Source organism: Somniosus microcephalus, chromosome 13 (genome assembly GCF_052327205.1).
Source record: "Somniosus microcephalus isolate GS21.2 chromosome 13, FLI_Smic_1.0, whole genome shotgun sequence".
Classification (NCBI taxonomy): domain Eukaryota; kingdom Metazoa; phylum Chordata; class Chondrichthyes; order Squaliformes; family Somniosidae; genus Somniosus; species Somniosus microcephalus.
In genome coordinates, this window is record NC_140999.1 from 4493651 (window position 1) to 4521007 (window position 27357).

Sequence of the window (27357 nt, forward strand, 5' to 3'; positions counted from 1 at the left end):
AAGACGGAGAGTAACTAAAAGGCTTTTATCAACAAAGAACAGAGCATGCCTCTTGTGGTTGACTGGTTTCCAAGAAGGCAGGGGGCTGCAGAGCAGTCACCTTTATACCTGGGCCTGTGGGTGGAGCCAGGGGGCGGAGCCAGCAGAGGCATGCTGAGGCATGCCTGGATACAACAGTGTGCAACAACAACAACGGTGAACAACAATAACAGTGGTTTACCACATTCACCCCTTGTTTAAAATTGAGTCCGGCGGGGTGAAGTGTACTAAAGGTTCGTGTAAGTAAGTCTATCAGGTGGCCTTGTATGCCGTCCTGATTGTCGTGGTGGCGGCGGTGATGGTGCAGCATCCAACGTTGAATCTGGCGTCTCATTGAGTGGTTGGGTGGTCAATGACGGGTCATGGGGCTGCGGCATGCCGTCTACCGGGGTTGGGTTGTGGGTAGTGGTGGATGGCAATGGTAGTGTTTCAGGGGCACCCGAAGGTGCGAGGTCTCGTATGGAGACTGTGTCCTTTCTTCCCGCAGCCAGAGTAGGTAGCGTTTTTCGCCGGGCAGTGTGCTCTGGGGTGTTTTGCCTGGCCACAAAAGTAACATTTTGGGCCCTTGGACATCGCTGCAGCAGTTGGTGCCGGGGGTCCCATGACCCAAGGTTGCGGCGTCCACGGTGCAGAGCGGTTAGGGGAGAATGCGTCCATATTCCGGTGGGCCGCGTCTAGCGAGAGCGCGAGGGACACTGCCTTCTTCAGGTCGATTTCGCCCTTCTCCAGCAGTCTCTGCCGGGAGTAGTCGGATTTGAGGCCCGCAACGAAAGCGTCTCGGATAAGTCCCTCCGCGTGTGTCGCGGCCGATACCTCTTTACAATCGCAGGCTCGGCCGAGTATCTGTAGTGCCCGTAGGAATGCCTCCAACGATTCCCCGGACTGCTGTTTGCGGGATCTCAGGAGGTGTCTGGCATAAACCGTATTTACCGGGCGTGTGTATTGTCCTTTTAGCAGATCGATAGCCGCCGTGTAGGTAGTCGTGTCCTGGATGAGCGTGTAGACTTGGTGGCCCACCTTGGAGGCCAGGATTTTTAGTTTGTTTCCATCTAGTGTCACGGCTGAGGCTTCCAGGTAAGCTTCGAAGCAACGCAGCCATTGTGCGAACTTGGTAGACGAACCCGCCTCTTGAGGGTCTAGGTCCAGGCATGTTGGTCTGAGGGCATGCAGCAGCGCCTGCTGCTCAGCGTTTGGTGCCGTCGTTTGCTGCAGCGCCTGCTGCTCAGCGTTTGGTGCCGTCGTTTGCTGCAGCGCCTGCTGCTCAGCGTTTGGTGCCGTCGTTTCCTGCTGCTCAACGTTTGGTGCCGACATTTTGTTTTTGTTAATAAAATTGATGCGCTATCAATTACTCATAAAAGACGGAGAGTTAGGAGAGTAACTAAAAGGCTTTTATTAACAAAGAACAGAGCATGCCTCTTGTGGTTGACTGGTTTCCAAGAAGGCAGGGGGCTGCAGAGCAGTCACCTTTATACCTGGGCCTGTGGGTGGAGCCAGGGGCGGAGCCAGCAGAGGCATGCCTGGATACAACAGTGTGCAACAACAACAACAACAACGGTGAACAGCAATAACTGGTTTACCACAGTTGCATTGATGGTGTTTAGCAGTGAACTCACAACGGTCAGGTACAGGTCAGATGCGTGTGGGAATGGGATCAAGGAACTTTTACGGGTCAGACATGAACCCGTCTAGGGCCCAACATGGGGTTCATACTGAAGGGATGTCACAGAGCTCCAACCTGGTGCAGATACACATCAGACACCTGTCAGCTCATGGCCAACCAGTAGTACTCACTGTTTGCAATATATTGCCTTGCTCTGTTCCAGTACGCTGTCTGCGTATTTTGGCTGTATCAGCTTGGCTCAGCAGCATTCTGAGGCTCTTGCTTTGAGCCCCTACTTCAGTATAGGAGCTCATAATCTAGATCCACGCTCCGGCACAGCACTGAGGGAGCGCTGCATTGCCAGAGGTGTCGTCTTTCAGGTGAGACATTTAACCTTGTTGAGGTTGGTTATTAAAGATCCCACGGCACGATTCAGAGAGGAGCAGGGGAGTTCTCCCCGGTATCCTGGCCAACATTTATCCCTCAACCAATATCACCAAAATCAGATTAACTTGTCTAAACCCCTTTGTTAGTCCTGTCACAGTAACCTATGCTGTCATTGAAACATATAAGATTCTGAGGGGGATTGACAGGGTCGATGCTGAGAGGATGTTTCCCCTGGCTGGAGTGTCTAGAACCAGGGGTCACAGTCTCAGAATAAGGGGCCAGCCATTTAGGACTGAGATAAGGAGGAATTTCTTCACTCCCCAGAGGGTGGTGAATCTTTGGAATTCTCTACCCCAGAGGGCTGTGGAGGCTCAGTCGTTGAGTATATTCAAGGCTGAGATCGATAGATTTTTGGACTCTAGGGGAATCGAGGGATATGGGGATCGGGTGGGAAAGTGGAGTTGAGGTCGAAGATCAGCCATGATCTTATTGAATGGCGGAGCAGGCTCGAGGGGCCGAATGGCCGACTCCTGCTCCTATTTCTTATGTTCTTATGTACCTGCAGCTCCGCTTCCTGTCATCGGAGCAGCCGACACAGAGCTTCCCTGTCCTGCTCAAAGCAAGAGTGGTGACAAACAGATCTAAGGGAACCATTAACCTGGGGGGACGTTAGTGCTGGGGGGGGGGGGGGCGGGGAAACGGGTCCATATTTGGTGTCAGCATCAAGCATTCCCAGGTTGACGCCCTGTCCTCAAACAAGGTCCCTCAGCCTCAATCTCGGAAGGGCAGCCATGCTCCATTTCCCAAGGCAGCCACCTTGCGGCCTCTCTGAATGCGGCGATCGGTTTGGTGCCAACTGGGGCTGAAATTGGGGGTTAGTTTTGTGGGTCCACACCAATCAGGAACTGGGTTGGGGCAGTCCCGATCTCATTTCACATAGAACCCTGAGACTCCGCAGAGAGAAGAGCCTTTCAACCCATCAATTTAGAATCAGTTCTTGCCCCTAACCCTGAAGGACCTCTCAGAGAAGCTGTGTTGCTGACTGAGATGAATGGGGAGGGGAAACCTTCAACGAGATTGAGTTGTGTCTCAGCCAGTGTGATGGGCAACACTTCAAAACAATATGGCTGTTGAATTATAGAACAACCTCGTCGAAGTGCTTGGGTAGACTGAATACAACTGACTGGGCAAAAGGCCCTCTTCAAACACCTTTATTTGCAGAGTCAGCTGTGGCTCAGTGGGCCGCACTCTCGCCTCTGAGTCAGAAGGTTGTGGGTTCGAGTCCCCACTCCAGGGACTTGAGCCCATAATCTAGGCTGACACTCCCAGTGTAGCACTGAGGAGTGCTACACTGTCGGAGGTGCCGTCTCTTGGATGATACGTTAAACTGAGGCCTCGTCTGCTCTCTCAGGTGGACGTAAAAGATCCCACGGCCACTATTGGAAGAGGAGCAGTGGGAGTTCTTCCTGGTGCGAATTTATCCCTCAACCAACATCACTAAAAGACAGATTATCTGGTCATTTGTCTCATTGCTGTTTGTGGGAGCTTGCTGTGCGCAAATTGGCTGCCATGTTTCCTACATTACAACAGTGACTACACTTCAAAAAGTACTTCATTGGCTGTGAAGCGCTTTGGGACGTCCTGAGGTCGTGAACGGCGCTATAGAAATGCAATTTCAGTCGTGGACAAAACTGAATCCAACGACCATGAACGAAATGAGGATGACACCATAAGTGCTGTCGTGATGCTCTTACCCAATCAATCAGCCAATAAACAGAAGGCAAGCTGCATGTCATTATACACAAATTTAAATAATGTGAGAGTTTTAATTCAGGTCCAAGCGATATATTTAATCAGGTCTATACTGGAACTTTATATATATATATATATATATATACACATATATGTTGAAAGAGTTTCTTGGTGCACAGAATATAATACATGCTTATATACAATATATATACATTTATACATATAGAACCATAAGAAACCCGATTCACCATATATAGATATAGGATAATAGGTGGCTCGCTGTGAATTGGCACATAACGCAATCCAGCGGTTCTAAAGACATAATTATCTTCAAGAACAACGCTACAATCCTTCGCATGTCAGCAGAACCTTGGCATTGACTTACGGCCTCAAACTCATGATGGTCGGATTTATAATTCAGGGCTCCCTGGGCAGCGCTTTGCATGTGGAAGCACGTAATTGGGAGGTCAAGGGACGGAGGTCAAGGGACATCAGGTTCCACCCCTAATGGCCACCGCGTCCTAAAAAACCCAGAAGGCGCTTCTGCCGCGTGAAGCCCCCCCACCCCCACCCAGTGCGGGCTATTGTTTACTCCTTTTGTTGAGTATTTTTAAGCGCCGTTTGCCTTTCGCTTTCCCAAAGCTGTGACTCGCAGAGTCCTGTGGAGATCCCGTGACTGGTGGAAAAACAAGCTGAAATCGGGACCTGAAGTTACACGTCACCAGGTGACAGGTGCAATGCCTTTAGTTGATGGTAATTTACTTTGAGCCCAGTTTATAAGTGTTTTTCTGATTCTGGGTCTGGAGTTGGCCTTCTATAAAGCCTCTGATTAACTGGACGTATGTCACAGAAACTCACAGCACAGAAGGAGGCCATTCGGCCCATCGTGCCTGTGCCGGCTCTTTGAAAGAGCTCTCCAATTAGTCCCACTCCCCCCTGCTCTTTCTCCCACAGCCCTGTAATTTTTTCCTTTTCTAGTATTTCTCCAATTCCCTTTTGAAAGTTATTATTAAATCTGCTCCCACCGCCCTTTCAGGCAGCGCGTTCCAGATCACAACAACTCGCTGCGTAAAAACATTCTCCTCATCTCCCCTCTGGTTCTTTTGCCAATTATCTTAAATCTGTGCCCTCTGGTTACCGACCCTCCCGCCACTGGAAACAGTTTCTCCTTATTTACAGACGACACAAAGCTGGGTGGGAGGGTATGCTGTGAGGAGGATGTCGTGAAACTCCAGTACGATTTGGACAGGTTGGGTGATTGGGCAGAAACATGGCAAATGCACTATAATGTGGATAAATGTGAGGTTATCCACTTTGGTGGCAAAAACAGGAAGGCAGATTATTATTTGAATGGCAATAGATTGGGAGAAGGGGAAGTGCAAAGAGACCTGGGTGTTCTTGTGCACCAGTCGCTGAAGGTAAGCATGCAGGTGCAGCAGGCGGTTCAGAAGGCAAATGGTATGTCGGCCTTCGTAGCGAGAGGGTTCGAGTACAGGAACAAGGATGTCTTGCTACAGTTGTACAGGGCCTTGGTGAGACCACACCTTGAGTATTGTGTGCAGTTTTGGTCGCCTTACCTGAGGAAGGACGTTCTTGCCATGGAAGGAGTGCAGCGAAGATTCACCAGGCTGCTACCTGGGATGGCAGGAATGACGTATGAGGAGAGATTGTGTCGATTGGGCTTATACTCACTGGAGTTTAGAAGATTGAGAGGGGATCTCATCGAAACCTATAAAATTGTGTCAGGCCTGGACAGACTAGATGCAGGAAGGATGTTTCGGATGGCCGGGAGTCCAGAACCAGGGGTCATAGTCTAAGGATAAGGGGTAAGCCATTTAGGACTGAAATGAGGAGGAATTTCTTCACCCAGAGAGTGGTGAACCTGTGGAATTCTCTGCCACAGAGGGGTGGTGGAGGCCAGTTCATTAAATATATTCAAGAAAGAGTTGGATATATTTCTTAAGGCTAAAGGGATCAAGGGATATGGGGAGAAGGCAGGGACAGGGTACTGAATTTGGATGATCAGCCATGATCTCATTGAATGGCGGAGCAGGCTCGAGGGACCGAATGGCCTACTCCTGCTCCTATCTTCTATGTTTCTATGTTTCTATGTTTCCTCTATCAAAACCCTTCATGATTTTGAACACCTCTATTAAATCTCCCCTTAACCTTCTCTGCTCTAAGGAGCACAATCCCAGCTTCTCCAGTCTCTTCACACAACTGAAGTCCCTCATCCCTGGGACCATTCTGGTAAATCTCCTCTGCACCCTCTCCAAGGCCTTGACATCCTTCCTAAAGTGCAGTGCCCAGAATTGGACACAATACTCCAGCTGAGGCCCAGCCAGTGTTTTATAAAGGTTTAGCATAACTTCCTTGCTTTTGTACTCTATGCCTCTATTAATAAAGCCAAGGATCTCATATGCTTTTCTAACAGCCTTCTCAACTTGTCCTGCCAACTCCAAAGATTTCTGTTCGTAAACCCCCCCCCCCATGTCTCTCTCTTCTGCACCCCCTTCAAAATGGTACCAAACTTCCAAAGAAGGAGCTCCTCAACTCCCAAGATAAACCAGCTAAACTGCAGGACATCAATTTAATGTTGCAACTTAAACGATTTAACCTTGGCTGTTCCTTTCCGTGAATGACACTCCCGTGCTGTCCTCGGCACCCTACGATCATATTCACAAAGAATGACCCATTGAATCCACCCTTCCATAGAAACCTACAATCCTTCCATCTAACCTTACTGACTGAAGGACCCCAATATTCCCAATCACTCGGGTCACCAACCCTCCAGGATTGACCCTGGAGTCTCCAGGAATTGAAGATTAATCTCCGGGACACGGCAACGAGCAACATCCGGGGAGAAAAATCACACATAGTTGGTGTTAAAAAAAGTGTCCAACCAGAGTTGGTGATGCCACCCCTCCCCTTTACCCAACCCCGTTCCAGGTACTGCCCACTCTCTCTGGAGAAGTAGCTCAGTCCTGAACTTGCCTTTTAACAGTTTATACCTGCGTCCCTTCGTCCTGCAGTCATAAGAACATAAGAATTAGGAGCAGGAGTCGGCCATTCGGCCCCTCGAGCCTGCTCTGCCATTCAATAAGATCATGGCTGATCATCGACCTCAACTCCACTTTCCTGCCAGATCTCCATATCCCTCGATTCCCCTAGAGTCCAAAAATCCATCGATCTCAGCCTTGAATACACTCAATGACTGAGCCTCCACAGCCCCCTGGGGTAGAGAATTCCAAAGATTCACCACCCTCTGAGTGAAGAAATTCCTCCTCATTTCAGTCTTAAATGGCCAACCTCTTATCCTGAGACTATGCCCCCTGGTTCTGGACTCTCCAGCCAGGGGGAAACAACCTCTCAGCATCTACCCTGTTAATCCCCCTCAGAATCTTATACGTTAATCAAATCCTTTTCCTGCTCCCTGCTTGCTAATGGCTGCCCATTCATTGTGTAAAATCCTCCCAATTCCCCTCTGCCGCCCAAAGTCTCCAGGGTCTACAGCTCACTCACAGTCCGATTAAACACAAGCAAAGTAAGGGAGAGAGAGCGGGGAGCTCAGCTTTTCAAAACAAACTGAGGAGGAGGACAACGATTCTGGGATGGCAGGAATGACGTATGAGGAGAGAGTGGGTCAATTAGGCTTATAATCGCTGGAGTTTAGAAGAATGAGAGGGGATCTCATTGAAACTTATAAAATTCTAACAGGACTAGACAGACTAGATGCAGGAAGGATGTTCTCGATGGCCGGGGAGTCCAGAACCAGGGGTCACAGTCTAAGGATAAGGGGTAAGCCATTTAGGACAGAAATGAGGAGGAATTTCTTCACCCAGAGAGTGGTGAACCTGTGGAATTCTCTACCACACAAGGCAGTTGAGGCCAATTCATTAAATATATTCAAGAACGAGTTGGATATATTTCTTAAGGCTAAAGGGATCAAAGGATATGGGGAGAAAGCAGGGACAGGGTACTGAATTTGGACGATCAGCCATGATCTCATTGAATGGCGGAGCAGGCTCGAGGGGCCGAATGGCCGACTCCGGCTCCTATCTTTTATGTTTCTATGTCTATGTTTCTAAGTTCTGACCACACGCTCTACGTAAATGATGCCTGTTCTGCCCACTTAATTGGTGAAAATGTTTTAAATTCAATTTTTAACTTAACCAAGTTTTAGAAACATAGAAACGTGTTTGGAGGGACTGTCCGGCGTGGGTTTTGTTGAGAGGTTGCAGAGTGAGATAAGGTGGCTCGAAATTGAGAAGAAAGTGATTAAAAGTGTCCCTGTATTAAAAGTAAACAGACGGGGACAGGAAGGTTAACAGAAATGTCATCGCTGATCCCAGACAATTTAAAAACAAAAATCTCGGTCTCGGTAAACCCATGGTCTACACCAACCATGTTGTATAAAAAAAACCTGAAGATGATGAGAATCCTGTTTATCAAACGAAGATTTCTATCCCTGAATATTAATTAATTATTTATATATAAAGTTATAACGAGAGCAACAGAGCATTTAAAGGATCTTTTTGAAACAGTTGCTTTCAACCCAGTCTGCAACTTCCTCTACTTGGAGATTGTGTCAGTCAAGATCCTTTACTTTAATCTCTTTTTGTGTTAATGTTTGGGACTGGTGGACTCCTCTGAAGGATGTGTGTTGAGATCCTCAGAGTTTGCCGCCTCTGGGAGCCCGTTAAGGTCCGACTTGCTAGTGGCTTTCTCACCGCCTTCCAAGGAGGAGACCCCTCCTCCCCCGCCGGCCCCTCCTCCCCCGCCGGCCCCTCCTCCCCCGCCGGCTCCAGCCTTGGGTTGGGTCGTGGTGGCCCCGTTGCCACTGGCTACGCCGGCGTCCGACTTGCCAAAGTTGAAGAGCTTGCCGGGGTTGAAGGGCTTGGCGGGCGACTGCACCTTCTCCTTCTCCGTGGCCCCGTCCTTCTTCCCCTCTGCCGGGGACTTGAGGAACTTGAAGCTCAGGAACCCCGGCAACTTGCTCTCGCTGCTCGTCGGCGACTGCGGGGACTTGGCGGTGACGGAGCCTCCACCGCCCCCGGACAGGAACTTGCCCTGGAGTGGGATTATCTGCTTCAGCTTCAAGACGTTGTTGGAGGCCAGCAGGGAGCTGGGTCGCTTGGGCTTCTCAGAAGACTGGCAGGATGCGGTTCCTTTGGATTTGGCATGAGCTCGGCTGTGGGCGTGATCGGAGGGCAAGGAGCCCGCTTTTCCCTCCTCTTTCCCTGCCTCCCTGTCCTTCCTGGACTGGAGGTTCTCCTTCTGTTCCTGCCTGTGCCGATCCTCCTCCTCCCGCTGCCTCCTCTTCTGCTGCTGCTGGTAGTGTTGTTGTGCCTGACGCTCGTGTTTCTGCTCAAAAAGTAAGAAGATCGTTAAGCATTTCTCACGGGTTGGCAACTCCGTCAACTAGATGCAGGAAGGATGTTCCCGATGGCGGGGGAGTCCAGAACCAGGGGTCACAGTCTAAGGATAAGGGGTAAGCCATTTAGGACAGAGATGAGGAGGAATTTCTTCACCCAGAGAGTGGTGAACCTGTGGAATTCTCTTCCACAGAAGGCAGTAGAGGCCAATTCATTAAATATATTCAAGAAGGAGTTGGATATATTTCTTAAGGCTAAAGAGATCAAGGGGTATGGGGAGAAAGCAGGGACAGGGTACTGAATTTGGATGATCAGCCATGATCGCATTGAATGGCGGAGCAGGCTCGAGGGGCCGAATGGCCTACTCCTGCTCCTATCTTCTATGTTTCTATGTCAAAGGGTCTCGCAAAAAAAAATGGTCAAAGTATTTATTTTTCACTCTCGGTCCCCCTGTCAGTGCTGAATCAGTCGATCTCGGTTAGCGTATGACAATCAACTAATAAGTCGAAACTGGTCCCACAAGAAGGATTTACCTTGAATGCCTCCCTCCGCTGATATTCCAACTTGGCCATTTCCTCAGCTACCCAGGCGGGAACATCTGGGATTGCGATCTGGAGCATATACTTCAGAAGGAATGCAAAGTGCTGTAAGAAACAGAATCAGGTTATTGGATGGGATATACCCCACACCCCTCACTGTAACACTCTGATATACCCCACACCCCTCACTGTAACACTGATATACCCCACACCCCTCATTGTAACATTCTGATATACCCCACACTACTCACTGTAACACTCTGATATACCCCACACCCCTCACTGTAACACACTGATATACCCCACACCCCTCACTGTAACACTGATATACCCCACACTACTCACTGTAACACTCTGATATACCCCACACCCCTCACTGTAACACACTGATATACCCTGATATACCCCACACCTCTCACTGTAACACTGATATACCCCACACCCCTCACTGTAACACTGATATACCCCACACTACTCACTGTAACACTCTGATATACCCCACACCCCTCACTGTAACACACTGATATACCCCACACCCCTCACTGTAATACCCTGATATACCCCACACCCCTCACTGTAACACTCTGATATACCCCACACCCCTCACTGTAACACTCTGATATACCCCACACCTCTCGCTGTAACACTCTGATATACCCCACACCCCTCTCTGCAACAATCTGATATACCCCACACCCCTCTCTGCAACACTCTTGATATACCCCACACCCCTCACTGTAACACTGATATACCCCACACCCCTCACTGTAACACTCTCTGATATACCCCACACCCCTCACTGTAACACTCTCTGATATACCCCACACCCCTCACTGTAACACTCTCTGATATACCCCACACCCCTCACTGTAACACTCTCTGATATACCCCACACCCCTCACTGTAACACTCTCTGATATACCCCACACCCCTCACTGTAACACTCTCTGATATACCCCACACCCCTCACTGTAACACTGATATACCCCACACCCTTCACTGTAACACTCTCTGATATACCCTACACCCCTCACTGTAACACTCTGATATACCCCACACCTCTTACCTCCAACGTCACCACCCTCTGATCCTCACTGCGCCCCTTACCTCCAGGATGACCACGAGGACAATAGCCATCTCCGAGCTGAGCGAGGGGAAAAGCCGCTGCAGCTGGCCGCACTGACCAATCAGGTAGCAGTTGATGATGATGGCTAACACGCCCATGGCCTCCATCACATTCTGCGGAGAAACAGCGAGTAACGGTCAGCGGAAACCCAGCCTCAATCTGTTCAGCTCAGCACAGCAAACACAGGAATAGCAAGGCAGTAAACAGCCTCAGCTAGTTCGCACAGCCAATCACCCCCGAGAAACAGCCCTTAGTCACTTCATTTAATATAAAACAACTGGCCAAAGCAGAAATAACAACAGAAAATGCTGGAAAAACTCAGCAGGCCAGGCAACATCCGTGGAGAGAAATTAGAGTCGACGTTTCGGGTCAAAACTCTTTATCAAAACTAAAGAGGCACAGGGAATGAAATAGATTAAGAGGCCAGGCTGGGAGAGAACCTCCCAAAGCAGCCCCTGTGTATATTATAGGGAATAGCAGCCCCTGTGTATATTATAGAGAATAGCAGCCCCTGTGTATATTATAGAGAATAGCAGCCCCTGTGTATATTATAGAGAATAGCAGCCCCTGTGTATATTATAGAGAATAGCAGCTCCTGTGTATATTATAGAGAATAGCAGCCCCTGTGTATATTATAGAGAATAGCAGCCCCTGTGTATATTATAGAGAATAGCAGCTCCTGTGTATATTATAGAGAATAGCAGCCCCTGTGTATATTGTAGAGAATAGCAGCTCCTGTGTATATTATAGAGAATAGCAGCCCCTGTGTATATTATAGAGAATAGCAGCCCCTGTGTATATTATAGGGAATAGCAGCTCCTGTGTATATTATAGGGGATAGCAGCCCCTGTGTATATTATAGAGAATAGCAGCCTCTGTGTATATTATAGGGAATAGCAGCCCCTGTGTATATTATAGGGAATAGCAGCCCCTGTGTATATTATAGGGAATAGCAGCCCCTGTGTATATTATAGAGAATAGCAGCCCCTGTGTATATTATAGAGAATAGCAGCCCCTGCGTATACTATAGGGAATAACAGCCCCTGTGTATATTATAGGGAATAGCAGCCCCTGTGTATATTATAGGGAATAGCAGCCCCTGTGTATATTATAGGGAATAGCAACCCCTGTGTATATTATAGAGAATAGCAGCCCCTGCGTATATTATAGGGAATAGCAGCCCCTGTGTATATTATAGGGAATAGCAGCTCCTGTGTATATTATAGGGAATAGCAGCCCCTGTGTATATTATAGGGAATAGCAGCCCCTGTGTATATTATAGGGAATAGCAGCTCCTGTGTATATTATAGGGAATAGCTGCCCCTGCGTATATTACAGGGAATAGCAGCTCCTGTGTATATTATAGGGAATAGCAACCCCTGTGTATATTATAGAGAATAGCAGCCCCTGCGTATATTATAGGGAATAGCAGCCCCTGTGTATATTATAGGGAATAGCAGCTCCTGTGTATATTATAGGGAATAGCAGCCCCTGTGTATATTATAGGGAATAGCAGCCCCTGTGTATATTATAGAGAATAGCAGCCCCTGTGTATATTATAGAGAATAGCAGCCCCTGTGTATATTATAGAGAATAGCAGCTCCTGTGTATATTATAGAGAATAGCAGCCCCTGTGTATATTGTAGAGAATAGCAGCTCCTGTGTATATTATAGAGAATAGCAGCCCCTGTGTATATTATAGAGAATAGCAGCCCCTGTGTATATTATAGAGAATAGCAGCCCCTGTGTATATTATAGAGAATAGCAGCCCCTGTGTATATTATAGGGAATAGCAGCCCCTGTGTATATTATAGAGAATAGCAGCCCCTGTGTATATTATAGAGAATAGCAGCCCCTGTGTATATTATAGAGAATAGCAGCTCCTGTGTATATTATAGAGAATAGCAGCCCCTGTGTATATTGTAGAGAATAGCAGCTCCTGTGTATATTATAGAGAATAGCAGCCCCTGTGTATATTATAGAGAATAGCAGCCCCTGTGTATATTATAGAGAATAGCAGCCCCTGTGTATATTATAGAGAATAGCAGCTCCTGTGTATATTATAGAGAATAGCAGCCCCTGTGTATATTATAGAGAATAGCAGCTCCTGTGTATATTATAGAGAATAGCAGCCCCTGTGTATATTGTAGAGAATAGCAGCTCCTGTGTATATTATAGAGAATAGCAGCCCCTGTGTATATTATAGAGAATAGCAGCCCCTGTGTATATTATAGGGAATAGCAGCTCCTGTGTATATTATAGGGGATAGCAGCCCCTGTGTATATTATAGAGAATAGCAGCCTCTGTGTATATTATAGGGAATAACAGCCCCTGTGTATATTATAGGGAATAGCAGCCCCTGTGTATATTATAGGGAATAGCAGCCCCTGTGTATATTATAGGGAATAGCAACCCCTGTGTATATTATAGAGAATAGCAGCCCCTGCGTATATTATAGGGAATAGCAGCCCCTGTGTATATTATAGGGAATAGCAGCTCCTGTGTATATTATAGGGAATAGCAGCCCCTGTGTATATTATAGGGAATAGCAGCCCCTGTGTATATTATAGGGAATAGCAGCTCCTGTGTATATTATAGGGAATAGCTGCCCCTGCGTATATTACAGGGAATAGCAGCTCCTGTGTATATTATAGGGAATAGCAACCCCTGTGTATATTATAGAGAATAGCAGCCCCTGCGTATATTATAGGGAATAGCAGCCCCTGTGTATATTATAGGGAATAGCAGCTCCTGTGTATATTATAGGGAATAGCAGCCCCTGTGTATATTATAGGGAATAGCAGCCCCTGTGTATATTATAGAGAATAGCAGCTCCTGTGTATATTATAGAGAATAGCAGCCCCTGTGTATATTATAGGGAATAGCAGCCCCTGTGTATATTATAGAGAATAGCAGCCCCTGTGTATATTATAGAGAATAGCAGCCCCTGTGTATATTATAGAGAATAGCAGCTCCTGTGTATATTATAGAGAATAGCAGCCCCTGTGTATATTGTAGAGAATAGCAGCTCCTGTGTATATTATAGAGAATAGCAGCCCCTGTGTATATTATAGAGAATAGCAGCCCCTGTGTATATTATAGGGAATAGCAGCCCCTGTGTATATTATAGGGAATAGCAGCCCCTGTGTATATTATAGGGAATAGCAGCCCCTGTGTATATTATAGAGAATAGCAGCCCCTGCGTATATTATAGGGAATAGCAGCCCCTGTGTATATTATAGGGAATAGCAGCTCCTGTGTATATTATAGAGAATAGCAGCCCCTGTGTATATTATAGGGAATAGCAGCCCCTGTGTATATTATAGGGAATAGCAACCCCTGTGTATATTATAGAGAATAGCAGCCCCTGCGTATATTATAGAGAATAGCAGCCCCTGTGTATATTATAGGGAATAGCAGCCCCTGTGTATATTATAGGGAATAGCAGCTCCTGTGTATATTATAGGGAATAGCAGCCCCTGTGTATATTATAGGGAATAGCAGCCCCTGTGTATATTATAGGGAATAGCAGCTCCTGTGTATATTATAGGGAATAGCTGCCCCTGCGTATATTACAGGGAATAGCAGCTCCTGTGTATATTATAGGGAATAGCAACCCCTGTGTATATTATAGAGAATAGCAGCCCCTGCGTATATTATAGGGAATAGCAGCCCCTGTGTATATTATAGGGAATAGCAGCTCCTGTGTATATTATAGGGAATAGCAGCCCCTGTGTATATTATAGGGAATAGCAGCCCCTGTGTATATTATAGGGAATAGTTTCACAGTCACATCTGTGCAAGGATATTCGCACTGGACGGGTGTGGATGTATCTCCTACCTGCCACTGACCAATGCTGTCCACTCTCTGGCCAAAGGGTCTCTGGGACCCTGTGCACAGTTTGAAGGCATCACTGCGAATCTCGATGACGTTATTGATGAGGGCGCACATCGCAGCGAGGGGGAATGCCGAGGAGAAGAGGACCACATACCCAAACTGAATGAACATCTCCTGGTAATCCTGGAAAGTGTCCTGAAAAACAAAGGAGCAAAGCTGTGTGAGAAGGAGAAAGAGGGAGATAGAGGGAAGGAGGGAGAGAAGGAGAGGGAGGTTAAAGGGAAGGAAATATAGGGAGGGAGGAATCTAGAGAGAAGCCGGGAGGGAAGGAAAGAGGGAGCGAGGGGAAATGAGAGATACAGAAGGAAGGAGGGAGGGAGGGCAGGAAAGAGAGGGATGGAGTAGGAAGAGGGAGAAGGAGGGAGAGAAAGGAGAAAGGGAGAGGAGAGAGGGAGGGTGAGGACCAGAGAGAGAAAGGAGAGAAGGAGGGAAAGAGAAACTGAGGGAGCAAAGGGAGAAGGGGACAGAGAGAGGGAGGGAGATATCAAACAGAGGGAGATAGAGGAATAGTGCAGAGATAGGAAGGGAGTAGCGAGCTGGGGGAGAGAGACATAGAGAAAGGAAGGGAGATAGAGGGAGGGGGAAGGCAGTAGCAAAAAGGAGAAAGGTGGGTGGAAAAATCGTGAGACAGACAGAGGAAGAGAGGAGTGGCAGAGAGACGGGAGAGAGAAAAGGATGAGACACACCGGCTGGGGAAGAGTAGAGAAGGAGTCTGAGATATGACAGCCTCGCTCCTCACTGTCTCTCTAATCTCCTCCAGCGCTACAATCCCCCCCGCAAACTCTCCATTACTCTGACTTTGGCCCCTTGCACAGCCCCCCCCCTCGCTCCGCCCCACCATTGACAGCCGTGCCTTCAGCCGCACAGACCCCACACTCTGGAATTCCCTCCCTAAACCCATCTGCCTCTTGACCTCTCTCTCCTCCTTTAAGACCCTCCTTAGTGTCAGCTGTGGCTCAGTGGGCAGCACTCTCGTCTCCGAGCCTGAGGGTTGTGGGGGCAAGTCCCACTCCAGAGACTTGAGCACATAAAGCTAGGCTGACTCTCCCAGTGCAGTGCTGAGGGAGTGCCGCACTGTCGGAGGAGCCGTCTTTCAGATGAGACGTTAAACCGAGGCCCCGTCTGCTCTCTCAGATGGACGTAAAAGATCCCATGGCACTATTTCGAAGAAGAGCAGGGGGAGTTCTCCCCGGTGTCCTGGCCAAGATTTATCCCTCAATCAACATCACTATAAAACAGATTATCCGGTTATTATCACATTGCTGTTTGTGGGAGCTTGCTGTGTGCAAATTGGCTGCTGCGTTTCCTACTTTACAACAGTGACTACACTTCAAAAGTACTTCATTGGCTGTGAAGCGCTTTGAGACGCCTGGTGGTTGTGAAAGGCGCTACAGAAATGCAAGTTCTTTTTTAAACCCACATCTTTGACCAAGGTCTTGGTTACTCCACCTAATCGCGCTTTCTTTGCTCAGCGTTTTTCTACGCTTAAGCCTCCATCAGCAGACACAGGCAGGAAAAGGGTGAAAAGTATTTTAAAATATATTTTCAAAGGCCTTGGAGAGGGTGCGGAGGAGATTGACCAGAATGATTCCGGGGATGAGGGACTTCAGTGATGTGGAGAGAGTGGAGAAGCTGGGATTGTTCTCCTTAGAGCAGAGAAGGTTGAGAGGAGATTTAATAGAGGCGTTCAAAATCATGAGGGGTTTTAATAGAGTAAATGAGGAGAAACTGTGTCCAGTGGCAGGAGGGTCGGTAACCAGAGGACACAGATTGAAGATAATCAGCAAAAGAACCAGAGGGGAGATGAGGCATGCTGCTGTTGTTGCTGAGAATTAAAGTGACAGAAAGTGGGAGAATAATGAAATCGGAAAGAGAAGTGCCAAAATAGAAGGAAAATGAAGAAACTGATGATCAGGAGGAACCTTGGCTGAGTTACTCTCCTCGCTCGCTCAGGGTGCCCGGGGCGACTGTAATTCGCCTTACCCCGCTCGCTGCCCTGGCAGAGATCAGCGAACAGCACAGACTGGGCGGGGATGGAAGCCGGAGCCCCCTGGTCCCGAGATGGCTCAGCGCCTCAATGCAGGGGGGCCGTGCTGCAGGTATCCCCTGCCGTGCGGAGGGGAGAATGTGCTTTGCTGCTGAAAATAACAGCCAGAGGGGACACTGCAGGAATCACCTCTCACCAGCAGAGGGGGCAAGGAGAGTGATCCCGGACCGACTGTCCCAACAACAACCTGCATTTATATAGCGCCATCAATGTAGTAAAAACATCCCAGGGCCACTCCACAGAGGCATGGAGACGGGACAGAGAAAAGGATGAGACGCACCGGCTGGGGGGAAGAGTGGAGAAGGCGTCTGAGATATGACAGCCTCGCTCCTCACTGTCTCTCTAATCTCCTCCAGCGCTACAATCCCTCCCGCAAACTCTCCATTACTCTGACTTTGTCCCCTTGCACATCTCCCCCCCCCCTCGCTCCGCCCCACCTTTCAGCTATACAGGGGGAGGAGGAGGAAGATTGGGAAGGCAATAGTGGTGGGGGATTCGATAGTTAGGGGAACAGACAGGCATTTCTGCGGCCGCAGATGTGACTCCAGGATAATATGTTGCCTCCCCGGTGCCAGGCTTAAGGATGTCACCGAGCGGCTGCAGAACATTCTGAGGGGGGAGGGTGAACAGCCAGAGGTCGTGGTCCATATTGGTACCAACGACATAGGTAGAAAGAGGGATCAGGTCCTGCAGGCAGATTTTAGGGAGCTAGGAAAGAGATTAAAAAGCAGGACCTCAAAGGTAGTAATCTCTGGATTACTCCCGGAGCCTTCAGCCGCACAGACCCCACACTCTGGAATTCTCACCCTAAACCCATCTGCCGCTCGACCTCTCTCTCTCTCGCCACATCAGGAGATATTAGGACAGGTGACTTGGTCGAAGAGGTCGGTTTTAAGGAGCCGGCTTAAAGGAGGAGAAAGTTGTGGAGAAGGTTAGGGAGGGAATTCCAGAGCTCGGGGCCCAGGCAGCTGAAGGCACGGCCGCCAATGGTGGAGCGATGGAAATCGGGGATGGACAAGAGGCCAGAATTGGAGGAGCGCAGAGATCTTGGGGGGTTGTGGGGCTGGAGGAGGTTACAGAGATAGGGAGGGGCATGGAGGGATTCGAAAACAAGGATGAGAATTTTAAATTCGAGGTGTTGCTGGACCGGGAGCCAGTGTAGGTCAGCGAGCACAGGGGTGATGGGCGAACGGGACTTGGTGTGAGTTAGGACACGGGGCAGCCGAGTTTTGGATGACCTCTAGTTTACGTAGGGTAGAATGTGGGAGACCAGCCAGGAGTGCGTTGGAATAGTCAAGTCTGGAGGTAACAAAGGCACGGATGAGGGTTTCAGCAGCGGATGAGCTGAGGCGGGGGCGGAGATGGGCGATGTTATGGAGGTGGAAATAGGTGGTCTTAGTTATGCTGCGGATATGTGGTCGGAAGCTCATTTCAGGGTCAAATATGACACCAAGGTTGCGAACAGTGTGGGTCAGCCTCAGACAGATGTTAGGGAGAGGGATGGAGTCAGTGGCTAGGGAACGGAGTTTGTGGCAGGGACCGAAAACAATGGCTTCGGTTTTCCCAATATTTAATTGGAGGAAATTTCTGCTCATCCAGAACTGGATGTCGGACAAGCAGTCTGACAATTTAGAGACCGTGGAGGGGTTGAGAGAAGAGGTAGTGAGGTAGAGCTGGGTGTCGTCAGCGTACATGTGGAAACTGACGCTGTGTTTTAAGACGATGTCACCAAGGGGCAACATGTGGATGAGAAATAGGAGGGGGCCAAGGATAGATCCTTGGGGACACCAGAGGTAACGATGCGGGAGCGGGAAGAAAAGTAATTGCAGGAGATTCTGGCTATGATTAGATAGATCAGAATGGAACCAGGCGAGTGCAGTCCCACCCAGCTAAAAGCACTGACTGTGTGTGTGTAACAGGACTGAGTGTCCCTGCACTGACTGTGTGTGTGTAACAGGACTGAGTGTCCCAGCACTGACTGTGTGTGTAACAGGACTGAGTGTCCCAGCACTGACTGTGTGTGTGTAACAGGACTGAGTGTCCCAGCACTGACTGTGTGTGTGTAACAGGACTGAGTGTCCCAGCACTGACTGTGTGTAACAGGACTGAGTGTCCCAGCACTGACTGTGTGTGTAACAGGACTGAGTGTCCCAGCACTGACTGTGTGTGTGTAACAGGACTGAGTGTCCCAGCACTGACTGTGTGTAACAGGACTGAGTGACCCAGCACTGACTGTGTGTGTGTAACAGGACTGAGTGTCCCAGCACTGACTGTGTGTGTAACAGGACTGAGTGTCCCAGCACTGACTGTGTGTGTAACAGGACTGAGTGTCCCAGCACTGACTGTGTGTGTAACAGGACTGAGTGTCCCAGCATGGACTGTGGGTGTAACAGGACTGAGTGTCCCAGCACTGACTGTGTGTGTAACAGGACTGACTGTCCCAGCACTGACTGTGTGTGTGTAACAGGACTGAGTGTCCCAGCACTGACTGTGTGTGTAACAGGACTGAGTGTCCCAGCACTGACTGTGTGTGTGTAACAGGACTGAGTGTCCCAGCACTGACTGTGTGTGTAACAGGACTGAGTGTCCCAGCACTGACTGTGTGTGTGTGTAACAGGACTGAGTGTCCCAGCACTGACTGTGTGTGTAACAGGACTGAGTGTCCCAGCACTGACTGTGTGTGTGTGTAACAGGACTGAGTGTCCCAGCACTGACTGTGTGTGTAACAGGACTGAGTGTCCCAGCACTGACTGTGTGTGTGTATAACAGGACTGAGTGTCCCAGCACTGACTGTGTGTGTAACAGGACTGAGTGTCCCAGCACTGACTGTGTGTGTGTAACAGGACTGAGTGTCCCAGCACTGACTGTGTGTGTGTAAGAGGACTGAGTGTCCCAGCACTGACTGTGTGTGTATAACAGGACTGAGTGTCCCAGCACTGACTGTGTGTGTGTGTAACAGGACTGAGTGTCCCAGCACTGACTGTGTGTGTAACAGGACTGAGTGTCCCAGCACTGACTGTGTGTGTAACAGGACTGAGTGTCCCAGCACTGACTGTGTGTGTAACAGGACTGACTGTCCCAGCACTGACTGTGTGTGTAACAGGACTGAGTGTCCCAGCACTGACTGTGTGTGTAACAGGACTGAGTGTCCCAGCACTGACTGTGTGTGTAACAGGACTGACTGTCCCAGCACTGACTGTGTGTGTAACAGGACTGAGTGTCCCAGCACTGACTGTGTGTGTAACAGGACTGACTGTCCCAGCACTGACTGTGTGTGTAACAGGACTGAGTGTCCCAGCACTGACTGTGTGTGTAACAGGACTGAGTGTCCCAGCATGGACTGTGGGTGTAACAGGACTGAGTGTCCCAGCACTGACTGTGTGTGTAACAGGACTGAGTGTCCCAGCACTGACTGTGTGTGTAACAGGACTGAGTGTCCCAGCACTGACTGTGTGTGTAACAGGACTGAGTGTCCCAGCACTGACTGTGTGTGTAACAGGACTGAGTGTCCCAGCATGGACTGTGGGTGTAACAGGACTGAGTGACCCAGCACTGACTGTGTGTGTAAGAGGACTGAGTGTCCCAGCACTGACTGTGTGTGTAACAGGACTGACTGTCCCAGCACTGACTGTGTGTGTATAACAGGACTGAGTGTCCCAGCACTGACTGTGTGTGTAAGAGGACTGAGTGTCCCAGCACTGACTGTGTGTGTAACAGGACTGAGTGTCCCAGCACTGACTGTGTGTGTATAACAGGACTGAGTGTCCCAGCACTGACTGTGTGTGTAAGAGGACTGAGTGTCCCAGCACTGACTGTGTGTGTATAACAGGACTGAGTGTCCCAGCACTGACTGTGTGTGTGTAACAGGACTGAGTGTCCCAGCATGGACTGTGGGTGTAACAGGACTGAGTGTCCCAGCACTGACTGTGTGTATAACAGGACTGAGTGTCCCAGCACTGACTGTGTGTGTGTAACAGGACTGAGTGTCCCAGCACTGACTGTGTGTGTAACAGGACTGAGTGTGCCAGCACTGACTGTGTGTGTAACAGGACTGAGTGTGCCAGCACTGACTGTGTGTGTAACAGGACTGAGTGTCCCAGCACTGACTGTGTGTGTAACAGGACTGAGTGTCCCAGCACTGACTGTGTGTGTAACAGGACTGAGTGTCCCAGCACTGACTGTGTGTGTATAACAGGACTGAGTGTCCCAGCACTGACTGTGTGTGTAACAGGACTGAGTGTCCCAGCACTGACTGTGTGTGTAACAGGACTGAGTGTCCCAGCACTGACTGTGTGTGTGTAACAGGACTGAGTGTCCCAGCACTGACTGTGTGTGTAAGAGGACTGAGTGTCCCAGCACTGACTGTGTGTGTATAACAGGACTGAGTGTCCCAGCACTGACTGTGTGTGTATAACAGGACTGAGTGTCCCAGCACTGACTGTGTGTGTAACAGGACTGAGTGTCCCAGCACTGACTGTGTGTGTAACAGGACTGAGTGTCCCAGCACTGACTGTGTGTGTAACAGGACTGAGTGTCCCAGCACTGACTGTGTGTGTAACAGGACTGAGTGACCCAGCACTGACTGTGTGTGTAACAGGACTGAGTGTCCCAGCACTGACTGTGTGTGTAACAGGACTGAGTGACCCAGCACTGACCTCATATTTGTGCATGCAGCTCTCAATTTCTCCTTGAGTGAGTGGAACATCTTCATAATCCTCGGGTGGATCCATCCAGGACAGTCTGTTGGCGGTGGTTTCAGCGCTCTGCCCTTGCTCCACGCACTTCTCTTTCCTCCTGTGCCTCAGCACCACGCTCAGCTCCTTCCCACTCTCCCCACCATCGCTGTAATCTGCCTCGATCTTCACGTCGTGCTCGCACAGTTCAAACACCAGCCCTCCCTCGGCTCCTCTCTCCACCAGGATCGGACTCCCCTCCTCCATCAGCATCCCTTGCAGGAGGCCTTCCATCTCGCAGCCCCGCTCCTCCTTCACCGCCTTCTGCCCACCGCCGGCAAAGCTCACTTTCTTCGAGAGCCGAAGACCACAGTCCAAGAGGCTCTCCTCGTCCCCGTCCTCTTCGTTTGGCTGCTCCTCTTCCTCGGGAGCGCCACACGCCCCGTTCTCGCACTTGCTCTCCCGTTTCCCATTGCCCTCATTTCTATCTGGCTCCCCCGGATCCCGTTCCCCCACTGCCTCCGGGCTCTCCGTCTCCTCCGTGACCCGGTCTGGCGAGTGCTTGAACAGGTTCCTCATCATCCTCGCTGTCGCTTGAAGGGTGAGGTGTCCCTGCTTATATTTCTTGTAGAAAAAGGGGTGCAGCACCTCCTTCATGTTCTGGATAATCTGTCTGGTTATTAAAAGTGTAGCCAGCATCTGTCAGCAGAAAGATATAAAGAGAAGGTAAACACCCCACAGGTGAGGCAGCTAACTGACAACGCTCTTCAAATCATCCACAGAAATTATTTCTTACCCCTGAGGACTTGACACCTTTCACCCAGCCCCCTACGGTCAGCAATGGATATGGGTATTGGTGTAAAAAAGGATAACAGCTCGATACTACACACACAGTCAGTGCTGGGACACTCAGTCCTGTTATACACACAGTCAGTGCTGGGACACTCAGTCCTGTTATACACACAGTCAGTGCTGGGACACTCAGTCCTGTTACACACACAGTCAGTGCTGGGACACTCAGTCCTGTTACACACACACAGTCAGTGCTGGGACACTCAGTCCTGTTACACACACAGTCAGTGCTGGGACACTCAGTCCTGTTACACACACAGTCAGTGCTGGGACACTCAGTCCTGTTACACACACAGTCAGTGCTGGGACACTCAGTCCTGTTACACACACAGTCAGTGCTGGGACACTCAGTCCTGTTACACACACACAGTCAGTGCTGGGACACTCAGTCCTGATACACACACAGTCAGTGCTGGGACACTCAGTCCTGTTATACACACAGTCAGTGCTGGGACACTCAGTCCTGTTATACACACAGTCAGTGCTGGGACACTCAGTCCTGTTATACACACACAGTCAGTGCTGGGACACTCAGTCCTGTTATGCACACACAGTCAGTGCTGGGACACTCAGTCCTGTTACACACACACAGTCAGTGCTGGGACACTCAGTCCTGTTACACACAGAGTCAGTGCTGGGACACTCAGTCCTGTTATACACACAGTCAGTGCTGGGACACTCAGTCCTGTTATACACACACAGTCAGTGCTGGGACACTCAGTCCTGTTACACACACAGTCAGTGCTGGGACACTCAGTCCTGTTACACACACAGTCAGTGCTGGGACACTCAGTCCTGTTACACACACAGTCAGTGCTGGGACACTCAGTCCTGTTACACACACAGTCAGTGCTGGGACACTCAGTCCTGTTACACACAGAGTCAGTGCTGGGACACTCAGTCCTGTTATACACACAGTCAGTGCTGGGACACTCAGTCCTGTTATACACACACAGTCAGTGCTGGGACACTCAGTCCTGTTACACACACAGTCAGTGCTGGGACAGTCACTCTCCCCTTCATATTGTTCCCCTTTGTATTCTGTGTGACTGGCCTCTCAATACTCCTGTGATGTTGCAAAACTACAACTGACCCTTTGAGCAGAGGAAGCGGCCAAGGTAATTGGTATATTCCCTCGGTTAGCGTGAATGTTGCTAAAGCCACCAGCTCACGCCAGGTACCAACACGGGTTAGATACCGAGTAAACCTTCCTCTGCAGCTCCCCAACAACAGCCTTTAGCTCCCTGACCCCAGGAAGCACTCGCCACTGCAGCGTGCGACCCTGTTTCCCACACCAGCCCATCCCTGCCAACTCCCCAAACAATGCTGACGATTCGGAGTGAATTGTGATCACTCTTTGTGCCGCGCCCTAATGGCCAATAGGAGTTGGTGCGGGTCAGATGTAACAAACCATCTGGATTTGCCCATTTTACTCCTGGCAAATCTCCTGTTTGAGATATCTCGGAGTCCTTCGGACATGCCCGACAGACCCATGCCCCATGCCCCACTCCCAGTGCAGTGCTGAGGGAGTGCTGCACTGTCGGAGGTGCCGTCTTTCGGATGAGACGTTAAACTGAGGCCCCGTCTGCTCTCACAGGTGGACACAAAAGATCCCACGGCCACTATTTGGGGTCCTGAACAACACTTCTCCCTCTTTAATGAGACTATCTGATCATTTAACTCTGTTGTTTGTGGGAGCTTGCTGTGCACAAATTGGCAGCTATGTTTCCTACATTACAACAGCGATAACATTTGTTTTTACAAAGTACTTCATTGGCTGTAAAGCATTACGGGACGTCCTGAGGTGGTGGAAAGCGCTGGAGAAATGCAAATTCTTCAACTGCGTCTCATCCTTGTGTTGAAATCCCTCCATGGCCTCGCCGCTCCCTCTCTCTGTAGCCTGCTCCGGCCCCACAACCCTCCGAGATCTCTGCACGGCATAGAACCCGGACCGGAGCGAACTAGGACCGGAGCGAACCCGGACCGGAGCGAACTCGGAACGGAGTGAACCCGGAGCAAACCCGGAGCGGAGTGAACCCGGAGCGGAGTGGAGTGAACCCGGAGTGGAGTGAACCCGGAGTGGAGTGAACTCGGAGCGGAGTGAACGCGGAGCGGAGCGAACCCGGACCGGAGTGAACCAGGAGTGGAGTAAATCCGGAGTGGAGTGAACCCGGACCGGAGTGAACCCGGACCGGAGCGAACCCGGAGCGGAGTGAACCCGGAGCGGAGTGAACCCAGAGTGGAGTGAACCCAGAGTGGAGTGAACCCGGAGTGGAGTGAACCCGGAGTGGAGTGAACCCGGAGTGGAGTGAACACAGAGTGGAGTGAATCTGGAGTGGAGTGAACCCGGAGTGGAGTGAACCCGGAGTGGAGTGAACCCGGAGTGGAGTGAACCCGGAGCGGAGTGAACCCGGAGCGGAGTGAACCCGGAGCGGAGTGAACCAGGAGCGGAGTGAACCCGGAGCGGAGTGAACCCGGAGCGGAGTGAACCCGGAGCGGAGTGAACCCGGAGCGGAGTGAACCAGGAGTGGAGTTAACCCGGACCGGAGTTAACCCGGACCGGAGCAGAGTGAACCCGGAGCGGAGTGAACCCGGACCGGAGCGAACCCGGAGCGGAACGAACCCGGAGCGGAACGAACCCGGAGCGGAGTGAACCCGGAGTGGGACTGAACCCGGAGCGGAGTGAACCCGGAGTGGGACTGGACCCGGAGCGGAGTGAACCCGGAGCAGAGTGAACCCGGAGTGGGACTGAACCCGGAGCGGAGTGAACCCGTAACTGATCCCGGAGTGGAGTGAACCCGGAGCGGAGTGAACCCGGAGTAGGTCTGAACCCGGAGCAGAGTGAACCCGGAGCGGAGTGAACCTGGACCGGAGTGAACCCGGAGCGGAGTGAACCCGGAGTAGGTCTGAACCCGGAGCGGAGTGAACCCGGAGTGGTTTCCTATGTGACATTTTCTGATCGAATCCCAATGCTTCCTCCTGTGCCCGCCTGGTGAAGCATTAGGTCAATCCCGATTCACGGCCCTGAGACCAGGTCAGGGGGAGGGGGGGGGGGGTCAGTGGGGGGGAGGGACTCTTACTGAAATAATCCAAATAAATTCACTCTTTAGAGAGGGATTGAAATTCGGTGCAGCATTAGCTTCCACATATCTGCGCTCCTCTCCTGTCATTCCCTCAGTGGCAGCCCGCAGGACTTGCAGCTTTGTGCAAGGGCACATTTAAATGGAAATGTGATTCCCCTCCCCCCTCAGCCCTTCCCCCCCACGCATGGGCTGTTGTGCTGACTCAAGGTAATCATTGTCTGCACTGCAGTGTGCCAGTGAGTGAGCTGATATCTGAGACCGAATCCTCAGTGCTGCGGCAGCAGAGGGCTCTGTGTGCTGACAACACGCAGGCGGGGTCGGGGGGGGGGGGGCGGTTAACCTCGCCACCTCTGCGGTGGTTGGGAGATTAATCACCACAGCCGAGTGGGAAAAGGGGAGCCGGGACTTGAGAGAGTCTTAACCGCAAGCCTGCTCTCAAACTGACAACTTCTGATAATCCCAGATCTGGGCAGGGAGCAGGACGGGGGACCGAGGTTTTAGGCAGGGGTGCGGGCGCCGGTAAGGGTGGTTCAGTGAGCGGGTAGGGTACGGGTGCTTAAAGAAAGACTCACATTTCTCCAGCGCCTTTCCCCACCTCAGGACGTCCCAAAGCGCTTTACAACCAACGAAATACTTTTTGAAGTGCGGTCACTGTTGTAATGTAGGAAACGCGGCAGCCAATTTGCGCACAGCAAGCTCCCACAAACAGCAATCAGATGGGGGTAAGGGAGTGGGCAGGGCATGGCTGGTTAGGGGTTGGTTACGGGTGCAGGTATAGTTGCCAAGTCTGGCTGGACTTAATCTTGAAGGTCTCATCACAGGACCTACCGCCTCACCCAGTCCAACAGCCTCTTCCCTGTCTCCAGTATTTTTATAACCAATAAACAAAAGTGTTAAAAGAAAACGAGAAGGATAAAAGAAAACGAGAAGGATAAAGGATAACGCTCCTGTGACTTTTCTCCCAGGTGTTGCTCGCAGCAGTGTGGGCAGGGATCTTTAATCCCTGGAGTCTCCCACCGCCTCGATTTTATGCCCCCTCGCCCAGCGAGCCTGCCCCCAATACCTCACCCTATTGCCCTTCTCCACGTGTGAATGTGGGCAGGGAGTGTGGGCCATGGTGTGTGACCCTGGGGGGAGGGGGCATCAGCCTGGCTCGATCCTGCCATCGCCCCCACTGGGGTCAACCAGGGTCTCATGAGAAGTAAAGGATCTCCAGCACCTTTCACCACCTCAGGACGTCTCGAAGGGCTTTACAGCCAATGAAGTACTTTTTGAAGTGCGGTCACTGTTGTAATGTGGGAGATTGAGGTCATAAATTAGTTAGACGGGGAGGGAGGGAAGTCTCCTCAGTTGAGTCAACGTGCAACTACTGAGGAAGCAGATGATTGGTTGCGGCCATGGTTCGATCGGGCTGGGCGCAGTGCGTGTCGATGGGCAGTGGGCCAAGTGCTTTTATCAGAATGGAAACAAGGGACTGCTCACCACACTATCCAGGTGAAGTCACGTCAGCAGAAACTGAGGGCCAAGGGCTTGTATTACTCGTCTGGTATTGCCTGGGCCAGAGTATTGATGGTAAAGAGTTCGCCGTCCTACTGCCAAGAGAAAATCTTCAGCAAACGTCCTCTCTGACCCTGGATAGGGAATCTCTGACAGCACAGACTCTCCCAACTGGGACTGGGAATCTCCTGGAGTCTCCCTGAGCTGGGATTAGGAGTCTCTCCGAACTTTCACAGGATAATTCCGGACGAGAAAGGCCATTCGGCCCATCTTCGTTCATCCATCCAGTGAGTCCCTGCTCCCTCCCCACTGCAGCATCTCATTGCTTCTTAAATTATTCCAGACTTTTCGCCTCCACTTCGTGATCCGGGAGCTTATTGCATTGCTGGAGTGTAGGGAACACAGAGAAAGACTTGCATTTCTATAGCGCCTTCCACATCCTCAGGACATTCCAAAGTGCTTCACAGCCAATTAAATACTTTTTGAAGT

General features: G+C 50.4%; 1 protein-coding gene across 5 annotated transcripts in view; it reads right to left on the reverse strand.

Moving 5' to 3' along the window:
- Window positions 1-5689: 5689 nt before the first annotated feature.
- Window positions 5690-27357, reverse strand: part of ano8b (anoctamin 8b) — a 105974-nt gene continuing 84306 nt past the window's right edge. For 4 of the 5 annotated variants that reach the window (XM_086004373.1, XM_086004372.1, XM_086004374.1 and 1 more), the window contains 5 exons: window positions 21419-22135; window positions 14660-14851; window positions 10800-10931; window positions 9687-9797; window positions 5690-9142 (listed from right to left, as the gene is read on the reverse strand). In XM_086004373.1, coding sequence (XP_085860499.1) covers window positions 8402-9142; window positions 9687-9797; window positions 10800-10931; window positions 14660-14851; window positions 21419-22135 — 1893 coding nt within the window. In that variant the 3' untranslated portion in view covers window positions 5690-8401. Of the gene's footprint in view, window positions 9143-9686; window positions 9798-10758; window positions 10932-14659; window positions 14852-21418; window positions 22136-27357 lie in introns of those variants that run through there. The other variant, XM_086004377.1, reaches the window with a different exon arrangement.